The 16,208-nt window shown below is 40.0% G+C and overlaps 1 protein-coding gene across 22 annotated transcripts in view; it reads right to left on the bottom strand.

The window, feature by feature from the left end:
* The window catches only part of mtd (TLD domain-containing protein mustard), a 65,670-nt gene that overhangs the window by 7,202 nt on the left and 42,260 nt on the right, over window positions 1-16,208 (bottom strand). For 4 of the 22 annotated variants that reach the window (XM_015170687.3, XM_032433503.2, XM_032433504.2 and 1 more), the window contains 11 exons: window positions 15,786-16,097; window positions 14,501-15,004; window positions 14,327-14,433; window positions 14,107-14,261; window positions 13,214-13,793; window positions 12,976-13,139; window positions 12,595-12,726; window positions 12,198-12,352; window positions 11,975-12,137; window positions 11,712-11,913; window positions 11,152-11,241 (listed from right to left, as the gene is read on the bottom strand). In XM_015170687.3, the coding sequence (XP_015026173.1) occupies window positions 11,152-11,241; window positions 11,712-11,913; window positions 11,975-12,137; window positions 12,198-12,352; window positions 12,595-12,726; window positions 12,976-13,139; window positions 13,214-13,793; window positions 14,107-14,261; window positions 14,327-14,433; window positions 14,501-15,004; window positions 15,786-16,097 (2,564 nt within the window). Of the gene's footprint in view, window positions 1-1,425; window positions 2,134-5,619; window positions 5,819-11,151; window positions 11,242-11,711; window positions 11,914-11,974; window positions 12,138-12,197; window positions 12,353-12,594; window positions 12,727-12,975; window positions 13,140-13,213; window positions 13,794-14,106; window positions 14,262-14,326; window positions 14,434-14,500; window positions 15,005-15,306; window positions 15,467-15,785; window positions 16,098-16,208 lie in introns of those variants that run through there. The other 18 variants (XM_015170685.3, XM_002056532.4, XM_015170691.3 and 15 more) reach the window with 12 other exon arrangements.

Here is a 16,208-nt window from a genome sequence, read left to right as displayed (position 1 = left end):
GACTCCATTGCAGCTGGGATTGTGATTGTGATTGTGCGATGCAACCGATGCGTTTATTGATGAAAAGTGATTTTTCGATTTTTTTCATTCACACTTCATTTGCAGTACAATGCCCTAACTTTGGTAGTGCAAGAAAACTTCTAGACTTAATTCGAATCAATTTCAAAACAAAACAAAACAAATATTAAATATATAGAGAGTTGACCTCCAAGCAAAGCTGAAACAAACTTTAGTTAGGCTCTGTCCTCTGTTGCCTGATAAGATAGTCGATTGTTGACTTGGAGCACATTTGTTGAGTCTGCCAAATATACTTGGATACACTATTTGGAAAACTTGGCAATCACTTGCACTTGGGTGCACAACTGCATTTGTACCTTGTGTTTGGCTTTGGCTGTGGCTGTGGCTGTGGCCGCGGCAAACATGTTCTACAACGGCTGTGCATCAACTGGTTTGGTTATTGAGTCTGAGCCAAAAGTCTGGGCCAAATAGCCATAGCCAGACAGCAGACGTGTGCAAAAGTGGAACTCAACCCTAGAGCCGGGCCGGCAATGCGAACGAAAAGAGCCAAACCGGCCGGTCAAACGAGTATTTAGACGGGTCTTTAAGTAACCCGATACCCTTCTTCTCTCGCCAATTGGAGGAAAGTCACAAGCGCAAAGGCAAAGACCATGCGAAACCCTACACAGGCCACAAAAGAAGGCTTAACTGTGCCGCAACAAATGTATCTCAACAAATATTTACAAATCTAAGATACTTTTGCGTACTCAAAGAATTATATTCATAGTACGACTTTCTTGTTATTGAAGTTGCCAACTTAGAAACCAATCTTGAACAGAACAATTTTTGTTTCATATTTCTTATCGGGCCGAAACGAAACGGAATATAATTTCCTAATTTTTTCTCATTCTGTTACTTATCGGTGACTTCTTTTTTTTTTTTGCTTCAGCAAATAAAGAGGGCGTGAAATTAAATGTTGTTGTGCCACATGTTAGATATCATTTCCTTTTATTTCGCGTCAAGAATTAATTTAAGCTGCTCGCGTCGAGTTTGGTTAGTTAAATAGGTTATCATTTAAAAGAGCCATCATAAAAGTTGCCCCTGTAGGGCATTTTTAAGCGCATTGACCCAAACTCAGGCAATTAAAGTGCTTGGCATTTGACAGGCGGATAAATGGGGTTCATTTGGCTGACATTCACTATTATACTGTACACGGCACACGTGTAACGTATGTAAAAATATGATGCCATAATAGCAGAAGCATCTCATGCCTGGCAGAGAATGTGATTGGAATACTTAACAGAGCAACTATTCAAGCATATAAAATAACATGTATGTATGTATGTATATTGTAAAATTTGCGATTGCTTCTGAGAAGCTTCTGTTCTTTGGGCATTCCGTTATTTGGCTGTTGCTCTTCCCACTCACCGTTTCATGCATTTCGCCGCTTTCATCTAGCAACGCCTCCAAGCTCTGATCGTCTTTGGTTGGCGAGAGCGGCGGCGTGGGCGAGCGATTCTTGGCCGTGAGCATTGAGCGTGGCAGCAAGTGGCGCCCGTAGTGCAGGTAGAGGTATCGACCCCATTTTCGACCTGCAACGCCGCAGACGGCGACAATTGCAAAAAGTGCCACAACAAACCACATGTTGTAAACAATAACAAGAGCAAGAAACGTGATTTGCTGCTTACTTGTTTACAGTTAAAGCTCACGTTGCTCAACGTTTTTGGCCAGCAGTGTGCTTAAAAGCTTTCCCACGCTCAGCCGCATTGCATGCGCTGCTGCTCTTTTGTTTCCGCACTCTTGCTCTTGCTCTTGCTCTCTCGCACAGCTGCTTTGGTCTTGTGACCCACGAGACTTCAGCTTTATATTTTTTTCTTTTAACGTTAACGTTTTGTTGTTTGTGTTTCTGTGTTGTTTGCCACGGCTTTTATCGCTCTCTATGCCGCCTTTCAATTGCTTTTCCAATATTTTCTTACACGTTAACAGCAAAATGTTAATGTTGTTTACTTTTTCCACCAACAACACATCATAAACTTTGTACACTTTTTTCTATTTTGCTAATAGTATATATATATATGCATTTTAGCGAGCGAAGCGTATAACTGTGTGCGTGTTTCAAAAACAAGTTGCTGACTGACGGAATGAGCGCCGACTGGCGTACATAATGGCAACTAAAAGAACAGGCGCACACAGTGGCCCAAAAAGAAGTTGAGCAAGAGAGAGAGAGAGAGAGAGTGTGAATGGGAGAGGAAGCATACAAAAGAGTGCGGAGTATTCTCTTAAGTATTGGTGCTCTTAGCAAAGCTTTTTTTAGTAATCAAATTTATTTTGTTGCTGGCTATTTATTACGAAAGTGAGGAAGGAGGGAATGTAGGAGGGTGGTGCTTCCGTTTAAAAATGTGTGTTTGACTGGCGCACACAGATTTTGTTGCCAGCAACATGTTGCTAATCATACGTATACGCAATGTTGCGTCGGTTGCCGTTTGGTGTGTAATTTAATTTGAGTAGTGCAAATCGCATGTTTATTTGCGGCCAGTTGTCGCCCTTAAGGGGTCGCCACTTAGATGCCCAACAATTGGGGCATGAGTTGGCGGCAATTTTTTACATATTTCTTTTTGCTAGACCACGTATCATCATGTGCTCTGGCCCCAAAAAAAAAACAGCTTAATACTTAATTTGGTTGTTGCTACTGTGTTGGGCCAAGGCTGCTGTTGTTGTTGTTGTTGTTGTGCATTTTTGTGGGTTAATTTGATTGTTCACAGCGCTGCTCGAACAGGTTTCTGCTTTGGTATTACCTGATGCGCTGCTATTTAAGTTAACTGGTCGCTTTATCGCATAACGGGCCAACTCAATTGCTGGATATATATTTCGGAATGTCAAATCAAATACGATCATAGGATCATCCCATTTTAATTTGAGTGAAACTAATTAACAATTATTTTTGGCAAACTCTTTGGTTCCAAAATTGTTAATTATTCGAGGGTTTTGGATTATGATCTGAGATAAGGTAAGGTAAGCTTGTCCAATCAATAAATGTAATTCTGTTAGTGAACCAATTTTTTTTAAGGAATTTATTATTTTGGTGAAAATATCACGCGCAAGTGTTTTTAATCAGTTTTTAGTAATTTATGTTAGGGGTATCCTATTGCAGAAATAAATATATATGAAATTATAGACGGACCTGGCTTTTATAAAAGACTAGCGGGTATTGCCCGGCCTTGCACGTTTTATGCTAACATTTTTAGATATTTCCTTTGCAGAAAGTACACGCTCGTGGAAAATTAAAAATCCACCTGTTCCATCGTAAACTCGACTTCTATTTAAAAAAAAAAAATAAGAAAAAAGAACCAAATATTGAAATCAGAGATTTCCGCCCTAGTTAGTCTTCCCCAAAAAAGTCTTAGAATCGCACTTTTTACCGAGGATGCTTTGATTCTGCGAATAATGTGAAACACGTCTCAAATGATTTTTCATATAGATCCTTGAAAATGAATTTAGCCGCGAAACGTCACCCCCATCATTTCCACCAAGGAGGAATGCATTATGCATTTTCAAAACAATGCGAAACACACCTCAAATGAATTTTCACGAATTTCTTTAAAAATGAGTATGAGGTCGATCGGATGGCAAGCACAAAAGACACATACATACACATACACATATACATTTTTCGCGATTTTTCCACACATGCGGGTGGAATTACCCGAAAGACCGTGTCAACGTGCACTTTCTTCACTGAAGGAAAGGTAAGTGTAAATTTATGCTTCCCAGCTCTTAAGGCTGTGCGTTGTTCACCAATCAGTCCGTCAATAAGTCAGTCGATCAGTCCGTCAGTCAGTCAGTCGATCAGTCCGTCAGTCAGTCAGTCACTAATCTAGTCTGTTTTCTATAATGATTATTGCGGAATTCCTGCACTTTTCAATACTCATCTCTTCTTCTTCTTCATCTATATATATTTTCTAGCAAATCTGTTTTATAATTGCCTTAAGTTTACAGTTTACAGCACCTTAGATTGTCTTCCAGGTGGCGCTATCACATCACAACAATAGCTAAACGCAACAATAACAGATGTCGTCATTTGCCACACCTTCCTCGAGATATATACATGCCAGTCAACCATTGGAAATCTAAGCCAAATACATAATATGTATAAATATACTAATAGTATATTTAAATACGCAGTTCATATGTATATATATTGCATTGCACTCTTTACAAATGGCTGAGTTTGCGTAGAGGCGTATTGAATTTCGTTAGTTGCGGGCGGGCGTGCACATAAAAGACTTGTGGCCTTTGTTTTGATTTCGGAAGCCAACAAACAGGTACTTAATTACGGCCAAATATCAATTGAGGCAACGTAATTGCAGTTCGGGCCTGTTTATATAACGTCTAGTTAAAGGTGAAAGAAATGTCAAATATTGAAAAGGCTTACGTTTGGTCAAAAGTATTTCGGGCCTGAACAAAACAACCAGTCAGAACCAGCTAGCCAGGTTCAGCTGTCAATTATGAGAGATCTTAAGAAATTCCTAACAATGCCATCAAATTCGCCAAAATATGAACTTATGAATTTATATAAAGAGTTCGAATTGAATTTATTGTATTGGTAATACGAAAGCTTTCTGTTCCTCATAAGGAAACAGTTAAGTTCTTTAGTTTAGATGAGATTCGTTTTCTAGTTTTTATAACTCAAGCAAACTGTTTGCCCGTTAAAGTATCTATTTTTGATTCAATTTGAAAGCAGGTTTCAACCAAAATATGCATTGAATTCTCTGAATCTCTCTCTGATATGATAACAAAGATAAAAATGTCAACGATGAGAAGCTTTCAGAATATTAGACTATTGCCTATTGCCAAGGCCAACAAGAACTATGACAAACAAAGAACAAAACGTTTTCAATCAAAAAGAGAATGCACTGCGTTTAAGCAATTCAGTTTTCTTTTGTTGTGCGAAAAATCAGTCAGAGCTTTTTCAAGGCTTTTTCAAGTAACCTATTTTAGAGTCGCATCTGACTATGTTTGGTATATTAGTTAAGGCCTGCGTTTACTTTATATCATCCGCTTAGATCTAATGCAGCAGTTATAGACCCTGACAACATATTACAGCAACTTAAAGTCAATTGAAAGCAATTTCAATGTACAATGGCAACATTTAATGGGGCAATAAGACGACTTATGGCGACCATTGCCCGATCTCTTAAAAGGCACTAATTATAGCTCATCTTGTGTACATGATCATCATCATCATTGTTGTTGTTGTTGTTGTTGTTGTTTGTGGCGGACATGTCCGCAAATGAATTTGCATGCGGCGGGCGGGCGGTCGGCCTTATCGATGGTATTGCCAGTTTTTTTGTACTATTCAATATGGACACTTGTTTTGCGCTATCGGCATTTATGGCCAAGGCATTGAATATATATATCAATTTGTCTGTTTTATTTTGTTCGCTTTGTTTAACGGAACGCGCTCCGATTACAAAATGCGGCAAATTGTTTGTTAAACTTTCACCCAAAATATATCAAAAAAAAGAAAAAAAAAAAAACAGCGCGCGAAAACAGAATTTGTGACCCGCAAATCTCAACTGAATTTTTGATTTAGAAAATTTTTCGATTCAGCCAGCTGTTTACCTTTTTCCTAATATATTTGGCTATTTTTGATAATTTGATCGGCTTGACGCTCATTTTGGCGACGCGTTTTCGTTTCTGTGAATTTCTGTTTCTGCTTCTCGTCTGTTGTCGTCTTCTTGCGCAGGCGTTGCTAATTTTGGATACGCTCTTTGATTGGCAGCACGGGCATCAGGCCAAGAGAGCGTAATATCCCAAACAGTTGAGTACATATGTCGATGTTTATATATATATATATATATTTATCTGAAATATATGTCATAAATGTGAGCATGCAGCTGACCACAAAAGTGCAATCACATTTTAACTACACTGGCGCAGAATTCAACACTTTCAATTCAAATTCAATTTTGTTTTCGTATACAAAAGAAACGAGAAAAACGGCGACGATGCGTTTGCGACTGTGCGGCTTGAATGTGTTGCGAAAACTAAAACAGAAACAGCCCACAAAACAAACCCAACGGACGAAGCCTCTGTTGTGGCTGACGCCTCGTCGACGTCACCGTCAAGCTGTCGGGCGGCAGCGCCAGCAGCAGCAGCAGCAGCAACAACAACAACAGTATACATGGCTCAACAACAGCGGCAGCGTAAACGTCGCGATGCTCTGCTGATAACTTGTCTAGCAGCAGCAGCAGCCACAGCAGACATGCAATGTGGCACAATTTGTGGGACACTAGTGTAGCCGCCAAGCCTAAGCCGCGTGCGTTTCTTTTACATATGGTACTGTGCAGCGAGGCGACGCAGCACTAGCAGAGCTTTTGTTTCTTTTGCTGTTTTGCTCAACAGCCGCAAACACACCCACACACATACACAAACAAATTAAAAAATATAACATATGTGCGCTCTGCATTTCAATTACAGTTTGTTTAAGGCTTGCAACGCATTGAGAAAAATAAAGAGATAAAAATATGCAATGCAGCTGAAAATCTCGACTAAAGACTGGCTACGGAATGCGTTAGCTACTAATATATCAAAAAAAAAAAAAAAAAAAGAAAAAGTTAAACGAACTTTTTTGTTTAACCGGATATTGGAAAGCTCTATAAGCGGCGACTTTCAATGAGAGACTATTCCAGAAAAATGGGCACCACTTTTTTTTTGTTGTTTATATGTAGTTAGCTTCATATAAGCGCTCGGATATTGGAAAGAAATTTTAAGCTATATAAGCGGCGACTTTCAATGAGAGACTGTTCCAGAAAAATGGGCACCACTTTTTTTTTTTTTGTTTTTATGTAGTTAGGTTCATATAAACGCTCGGATATTGGAACGAAATTTTAAGCTCTATAAGCGGCGACTTTCAATGAGAGACTATTCCAGAAAAATGGGCACCACTTTTTTTTTGTTTTTATGTAGTTAGGTTCATATAAACGCTCGGATATTGGAAAGAAATTTTAAGCTCTATAAGCGGCGACTTTCAATGAGAGACTGTTCCAGAAAAATGGGCACCACTTTTTTTTGTTGTTTTTATGTAGTTAGGTTCATATAAACGCTAGGTATATTAATGTTTACATTGTTTACTTGTATATTTATTGGTAATACTCTTTGAGATCGCTTGATTACATATACCATGGTTAAAGCTTTTGAAATGCGTGCTGCCACACCTCTTGCACACCTTGCGAACAACTGAAAAGTCGTCAACATTGGGCTGAGATAGATTTTTATACGTACTAATGTACATTGATGTAATGAGTACACAAAATATTGTGGATACTGCAATATGCAAAGTGGATATTTAAAATAAAGATGACTGGGAATCGCACATTCCGCAATTGTTCAGAGACGCTGACGTCTCGTTTGGATGGCGTAAAAATTCATTGAAACTAATTGATTGTACGCCTTCTACGGGTATATATACATATCTGCATACATACTTTTCATCTGTATAAAAACACTTGACAATTAACTGCAAACGTGTGGGCGTGGCATGACCCGACTGATCGGCTAATTGGGCAAAGCAAAGAAGGGGCTACCAACTCTGCTAAAAAACCGGATGCGGGCCAACAAAATAGTCCCGGATGATAAAAAAACGAACAATAACCGGCTAAACGGCAAGCGCTTTACAATTGAATAAAACGTAATTCGCTCAAAAAAAAAAAAAAACGTAATGAATTGTTTATTCTGTATATAATAAAGTTCCAAATGGATCGGCCCGCATAAAATATAGTTTTCCGACTACGTGTAGCCCATGTATCCGTACACGATCAAGAGAATCTGGCTCGAATGCTTTTGTTCGTGTCGCTCATCTTCGAGCCGTTCTTTATATGCAAATATGCTGTTGTTTAATGAGTGAGCCATTTGGTTATGTTTGCTCAGATATGGAGCCACAACAACTACAGCAACAATAACAGTATCAACTACTTATAGCAAACGGAACCGGTTGATGATGCTGCGCGATGAGAGCACAAAAACTTGTCCACTTACTGCCCAATAGAAATATGCAGCTATATTTATATTATTTATGTTGAATACAAATATGTATTAATTATATTTTATTTTTGGTCAACCCCTTTAAAATGGCCTGCAGTATAATTCATTTCTAAAGTGTGCCTAATAAACGGGTTTCGCTCTTGCTTAGTTTATGAGACGACTTGTTTACCTGTTTTTTCTACATCGATTATAATTTACATACATTTATATATTTATACACATACACTAGCTTGAACCAAAGAATACAATTTAAATCAAAATTATATTGTCTTTTCTAGAAACGACCGCAATCTTGCGTGGCATTTTTTGAAATTTGTGAAGAATTTCCACAACTAATTTTATCACAGCTCTTAGAAAATGAGTTTGCAGTCGACTATATGCTAAAAAAACGTTTAATACAATCGTTTTCCATCCATTTTCCACATTTGCGCGTGGAATCTGAAATTCCGTCTTAACAGGCATTTTTATTAATTAAGTTGTCTCACAGCAAAAAGCTCAGCTCAACTGTGCTTATCATCAATCAGCAAGTCAGTCAGTCAATCAGTCAGTCAATCAATCAAGCAATTAGAACGAATGTTTGTGTGTGGGTATGTGGACGTGTGTGTTAGTGTATGCATGCACATATGTATGCATTTATGTCTACATGTATGCATGCATGTTTGTTTTCTAATGCTAGTCGCAGACCAAGCTTACTTGTCGCTGTAATAAAACGAATTTCTATCAAGTGCTCTCCTCCTCGATTCTCAAGAATTCAAGTGGGCTCTGCAGTTAGCTTAGCTAGTAATGTAATGTTGTTTTTTTTTTTTTGTTTTTTTTTGTTTTGTATGTATATATGAGTGCATGGTCGTATGTATGTACATATGTATGTGTGAATTTATGTATGTGCATATGTATATATGCATCCATGCATGTATGTACGCATTTAAGTATGTATGTATGTACATGTGCAAGTACATGTGTATGTAAATAAACAGGTATGTATGCATATATGTATTTATGTATCATTTATGTATGTATGTATGTATGTATGTATGTGTGTATGTATGCATGTTGGTATGTGTATGTATGCATATATGTATGTGTGCATGTTTATGTATGCATGTATGCATGTATGTATGTGTGCACGTATGTAGCTATCCAGACATGTATTCATACATGTACGAATGCACGCATGTTTGGAAACTGCGAAATGTGAAACACGTCTCAAATGATTTTTTATATTGATACTTGAACATGAATTTGAGCGCGAAACGTCACCCACCACTTTAACCCCCATTTCTGCCAAAGAGGAATTTTAAAAAATTTCTTAAAATATTAGTATGAGGCCGATCGTACTTAACGTGCGCTTTCATCACAAAAGGTAAGGTAAGTGTAGATTTTAGCCTCCCAGCTCTTACGGTTTGGGCTGTGCGTTGATCACCAATCAGTCAGGACAAATAGTTTGATATCTAGAGATATCTTACCACCAATCAGCACATATTTCATGGGCATCTTCAACTAGTTTGTGTGTTTTTTTTACGGATACAATTGTAATACTGGTGTAGGCAGTTTGCCTCACATAAACTTATAGTAAATACGTATGTATACATTTGACCTATATGTTGGCTTTATTTTTAAAAGCAGTCAACGATAAGCACAAAAAAAAAAAAAAAAAAAAAACAATTACGTAATTTGGCGGCAGCTCGAGTGAATGCTCCGAAATCCAATTAAAAGTAAAAAGCGCAAGAGCGGCAGCTGTATAATCAGATAGAAAGCTAAAAATCTTTATAATATTTGATATGATAACCTCTTGAACTGGCTTGCTTGCATTATATGGGGTTATCTTCACAACGGACCCTGCATATATGCATACTGTAATGTTCGCTAATAAGGAAACAATTTGCTGCGATTCCGCTTTATTTACAACTGATGTGGGAAACACTCGGCCTACAGATAACAGATGGAAGGAGCAGCACCTTAGACTTGAGCATATTATTCAATAACAGACTATCGAAACTTTCTTATGGAAAGGAAAGCCAACTTGATAAGAAAATTGCAACAACTTTATAAAATGAATAGTTAAACAAGCAAGCATTTCGACTCGCAAAACAATAATTACTCATACGACGTGTGAATCGTGCACACATCTCGAATGTACTTAATTTGTGGGCACGCTTATTGACTGAGAAAAACGTGTCCAATGAATATTGCGAAACGGCCAAACAAATCAAGTTAAAATGCGCTAATTATTGGATGAATCAAGTCAGGTATGCAGACAAGTAGTAGCTCAGCTAGACGATAAAGCCTTCATATAGCAGCATCGATCCAAGTCGCAGACGGTGAACATTAATTATGCAATTGTTAATTGGCATATTAATTGGATTTGTTTCAATACACAGCCAGAACATGGTTAGCTGGGAGCAAGACAAGGCAAAGCAATACAATTGTTTTATATAGCCCACATATTTGCTTGACTTGGTTTTGTTATAGTTTCTTATAATTGTAATGAGAGTTGAAACCCAAAAAGTGTGCACCACAGACTTATGTAATTGATAATTTGACTTGAGATAAAATTAAATAAATGTCCAAGCTCAATTTGTTAGTCGCAACTTAAAAATAGTTTTGAATCACAAGAATCTCGATGAAACTACATATGCAGGTTGCCAAATATGATAATAAATGTTGCAAAAAATAATTATTTAATGTTCGTTATGGATGAGCCAATGTCAAAGTAACTGATAAAAGACAAAGAAAATTGACGAATTTGTGCTCAATGTGCCACACACGCACACAAACAGATGTGCTTGAACATGTGCGAAGAAACTATTACATTACCAGAAAAAAAAAAAAGAGAACATAAATAAAATAAATAAAACCATAAAACATTACGCATAACTACGAATAACGAAAGAACGAGCGAGCAAAAAGGGAAAACCAAGTGTGGAAAATAAATAAACAATTATTCTGGGAAAAGGAATATACGTAAAATTAAAAAAACCAACCAAAAAATAATGCACATAATTTTCACAAATTTCAAAGGTGGGTGGGTGGATTTTTCATTTAGTTGTGTGCTTTAACAACACAGCTTAGTTTAGGTGGAAGAATTCGTATTAAAAGGTTTTTATTCCTAACCTCGCCGCCCAACAATTCCAAATCATGCGATGCGGCATGCGAAGCCGTTTTTATGATCTTGTAGGTCTTGGCGAAGGGCGCCTTTAGAAGCTGTCGTATAGAGATTTATCACATAAAGGTTTCAGTTTTGGATTTGGTTTGTTTGTTTGTTTGTTTTTAAGCCCATCGTTTGGCAGATTTGGTGTTGTTTTTAAAAATAAATGCAAATTGAAACACAATATAGACACGATAAGAAACAGAACAGATGGAAACGCGTGGACAATATAAATGTAAGAAAAAGTATACAAGAGATATATTAAAATACTTTCAACAATTTCGAGGCATAACCTAAAAGATTTTTGTTTTTTTTTTTTTTTTTGTTTTTTTTTTTTCGTTTTGGATTTAAAATTTTGAGAGAGAAACTTTTTTTTTTAGTTATATGCTTAGTAGAAAAATTCGAGAGAAAAACTCAGAGCAATAGGTTAAAAATTATATATATATATATGTATATGAAAGGACGCACAATGCGATTTCTGCGGCATTATATAGGAAAGACAAAAATTGACAAAAATTGAGCTCACCTCCCAGGACTCGCGGGTGAGATCGCCAATTTCCTCGCCATCCTGGCTGTCGCTGTAGCCGCTTGCTTTGATGGCGCCACTCTTTGTCCATTCGGTATCCTCCTGGATTAGCTCAAAGCCGCGCGCCTTTATTTGCTCTTCGTCCAATTCACCGTACAGGTGTTTCACCCAGGTGTTTATGAAACGATAGAGCTCGTCAACGCTACAGGGCAAAGGCATGCAGTTAGATGGAATACAGTTATAGATATCGGTTGATAGCTCACCGATTTTTGGGCACACTGAACCAATATTCGGCGCGCAGCTTGTTTTTGCCATAGGACATAACTGTGGTGCCCTGTGGTATTGCCTTGCCAATGGGCTTGCCCATGCGCAGGCGGAAATACAAAGGTGGGTCAGAGCAAGCGCGTGCGGGACGCGGTATAAGCTCTGTAAGAAAGACAGCGATTATTAAATGAGATTAAACATAATATTTAATCAATTACTTACTGTCCACGCTGATAAACAGTTCCGGCTTGTCATCCATCGAGACCATGGAGCGGTAGTCCAGCTTGGGCGGCGGCTGTTTGGCCTCCTTCAGCTTCGTGCTAGACGCAGTGCCCTCCGAGGAGTGTGGGCGTATAAAAGTGCCAATAGAGGAGCGCCTGTGGAGTCAATGGAACAAGATATTAGCAGTGCAAATTGATAATAGTCCGCATCCGATAATCAAGACTAGTGCGAGTATAGAGTATGGTTCTAGTCTTTGGCTATGATGATGCTTTGAGAATTTAAATTAGCTGGTGAACAAAAGTGGGAACTGAACTATAAAAGATGTATTCGTTGAATGAGTTACACAACAACACTACAACATCAACAACACAGTGCACAGGATCCAATCCGTCCTTACCCATAGGTCATGTGACCCTCGGAATGTGTCGAGTGTGGAGTCAATGGCGGCACTGGCGACCCACCAGATTCTTCGGACGGTGTTTTCGAAAACAAGTTGCCGCCCAGCTCTGATACCAGAGTGATGGGCGAGCTAAGTAATTCATTTATATATATATATATATATATGTATATCATATAGTGTGTACATTTGTTGTGTACGTGTGCGTGTGTGTGTGTGTGTGTGTGTGTGAAAAGCAAAAGTTAAAATTTGCAAAAGCAGCCGATCCGCATTAACCGAAGGTAAGCATTTTGTTTTCCAACGAAATAAACAAATTTGTGGCACCAATTATATAGGAGTTAATATGTTGCTTAGGTTTTAACTGAGATTTCATTAGCGCACCTTGAGAATACTTTCGAAAATACACTCTGGTTGGAGTCACCCGTGTTGGGCGCCGAATCTGTGTCCGCCGACTTATTCAGGCCGCTGCCCGGTGCAGGCGGTGCGCCGCCCTCGCCAGTTAGGCCCTCCACCCAAGTCAATGGATATGACAGACGTTTTAGCATCTAGAAAGCGTACACAATATTAAATTAATTGTGACAGATGTTTCTGCAGCTTGTTTACTTGTGTTTTAGCTCACCTTATTTTTCTTGTCCGCCTGCTTGTCGCCGCTCGCGGCAGCTGCCGATGCGGCTGCCTGTGCCTGCTGTGCTGCCTCGTCGTCAACGGTGAAACTGACGCTGGAGGTCTTCTTGCGAGCACCGCCAGCGTCCAGGCTCTGGCCAAGAATGGTGCTACGTGGCGGTGACTCGCTGAAATGCGTGGGTACAATGGTCTTTGGCGGCACCCAGTCTGAGCTGAGCACGATGTCAGCGTCGCTGTATACGGTTTTCTTTGGTATCGGCTGTATTGTGGGTATGGGTTCGCGAATGTCGATGCCTGAATCGTAACAGGACTGCTTCGACAGCTCCTCAAGATGCTCCAAATCAATGCCAGATGGCGGCAGCATGCCTGGCACCAGACCCCCAACAGCACCTGATGCAGCAGCAGCCGCAGCAGCAGCAGCTGCAGCGGAACCTCCTACGGCTCCTTTGGCATCGCCGCTAACCGAGCTCGCTGTCGATTGTGGGTCCTGGACCCGTGCGCCGCTGTCTATGGTAATGTTGGACTCGTTGTCGGCCTCGTCTTCCGATGATCTTCGGGAATTAGACAAACAATAGCTGAGTATTTGGAGTGTGCAGTGTGTGGGAATTTACAGTAACAGATGCAGGTTCACGTGTGTGCGTTTGTGGGTGTGAGAGGTGTGTGTTTGTAAGGCACAAATGGCAAGTATGGTTATGTGTTTATTGAGGGAACGTTGCGGTTTAAAATATGAAAATAAAAGCACAAAAAAATGTAGAATAACAAATTATTAACAGCAATACATTTTGTTTCGTTTGGTTTTAAGACTCGGTTGTGTTGTGAATTAGCAAAAATAAGCCATTTAAATAAATTATTATTTTTAAGCACACACACAACTGACTAAATACGAACCGATCTTTGCTGGGTATGGCCCAGTGGTGATCCAATAGACTCTTGCGTCGCTCCTCCAGTGTGCTGCGTGTGTTGGTCGGGCCAAGCGTTTTCTTATCCTCGTTCTCGTCCTGAGCGTCAGTCTTAGCGCTATCTTTGGCATCCGTTGACGTATCCTAGTGGACGTGCCGTAACAGAATCAGCAATTGAATAACCATAGTTACAGCTTTGATTTGCTTACCGCAACACGATCGCGCTCAAAGGCCTTCGGGAAGGCATCGCCATCGCGACCCGTGCTGGAACATAGTGACTCCTGATCATCGGTGATCTCTAGTGAACCAATTTCGGCTTAAATTATAAACATAAAATATACACAATTAGCTATCATGCGGTCTGTTATGGTATTTAATCTTACCCTCCAAGCGTTGCTTGTTGGGGTCCAGGTCTTCCTGCTGTTCGGGCAACTCCTTGGAATCTTCCTCAACTAATACTGGTTTGGGATAATAGATTTCGGGCTTCTCTGCATCACTGCCGGCGCTAGCAGACGCTGCAGCCACACTCGGCCCGGCACCGCCAGCTACACGCATGTGCGCTATGTCATGGAATATGGCTGCATTTACAACCAGATCCATGGGTGCTATGACCCCGTAGCTTTCTGGGCCATGCTCAATGACCAGCGGATCACTAACATTTGGATCAAACATGACAGCGTTGCGTGTGACCAAGAGAACGCCACCGACAACGCCCTGACCATCGGTAATGTGTCGTACATTAATCTTGAGAAAGCGCTGGGTAATCACGGGATCATCGCTCCTGTCCGCATTCTCCTCGGCCTGGCTGTTGCCAACGCTGCTATTGCCCACAACGCGCTCAATGTGTCCCGGCTTGGGCGAGCCTGGTCGAAGGCCTTCAAGAATATCTGTAAGACAAGGATTTGACGTGAATATAGTGGTTTTTTTTTGTGGGTCTGTTGCAAAACGCGCAATTGTCTGTTGAGGGGCAAGCGCTGTGATTTTTATCTGCCTGATAAGATAGTGTGTGTGTGTGTAGCCCAAGCAGGCCAAATTGATTTATGTGATATTTAGTTTAAATGTAAATCTCTAGAAATGCGGGACATGTGACATGAATAGCTTGGCGAAATGCGCTGCAAATTTGCAGCGAGGCCCGCACTTAATTAGCACATTGATGTATCAAAAAGCCAAATGTGATTCCGGCAATAACCTCCGTTTCGCCAAAATACAGCCGTATGCATGCTGAGGCTGATGACGTCTGGTCTACGCGTCGGTGCACTTTACAACACTTGCAATCCAATATGGTCAACGTGCGTGGCCCAAATGTTGAGAACGAGCTTCTTTCGTTTTATCTATTCCCGTCGTTTGGGCCACACAAAACAAATACAAAAGCGCAACTGTCACGAACACATAGCAGAGTTAGGGCTGCACAGTTTTAGCAGCTGTTGGGCCAGGGCTACACATAGCGACAAACGTATGTGCAAAGTGTTGTTAAGCGCTGTTGTGCAGCGTTGCCAACTATCTGACGGCGCCGTTGAATTTTTGAATAGCGAATATATGCATGCAAAATGCAGTCAAGCAAAAAAAATGTTAAATTAAATATAAATGACATTAGCAAAACTAGATTAACTCCAAAATTAGCTTCAATATCATCGCACCAATTGCACCATTTCCAGCAACGTCGCTTACCTTTCTCCTGCTTGCTCTCATCGCCAGACAACTTGCGCTCAATTGGACTGGATTTGCCGGAGAGACTGCCGCCGCCCCCGCCTCCGCCACCGCCATCAATCGTGCCAGAGGAACTGGTGGAGGCATCGTCTTTGGCACTCTTATCGGGCACCAGCAACTGCTGGCCCGGATATATAAACGAGCTGTTCAGCCGATTCAAATGCGTTAGCTCCGATGGCGTAGTATCAAAACGTGCCGCCACCGATGTCAGTGTGTCGCGATTTCCCACAGTATAGGAAATGGTGGGTATGGTGGGCAATGAAGACTTTTGCCCTGTGAAAAAGAAAACGGTTTCAGTTAATTAACCGGACACCTCAAAAAATAAACTAAAATAATCACAATAAATTATATAATGTAATGTATAATGTATTCGATTAATTATGT

The sequence above is a fragment of the Drosophila virilis genome, chromosome 2 (genome assembly GCF_030788295.1).
Source record: "Drosophila virilis strain 15010-1051.87 chromosome 2, Dvir_AGI_RSII-ME, whole genome shotgun sequence".
Classification (NCBI taxonomy): domain Eukaryota; kingdom Metazoa; phylum Arthropoda; class Insecta; order Diptera; family Drosophilidae; genus Drosophila; species Drosophila virilis.
Note: the sequence above shows the minus strand (reverse complement) of the source record. Positions and strands in the feature narration are given on the sequence as shown.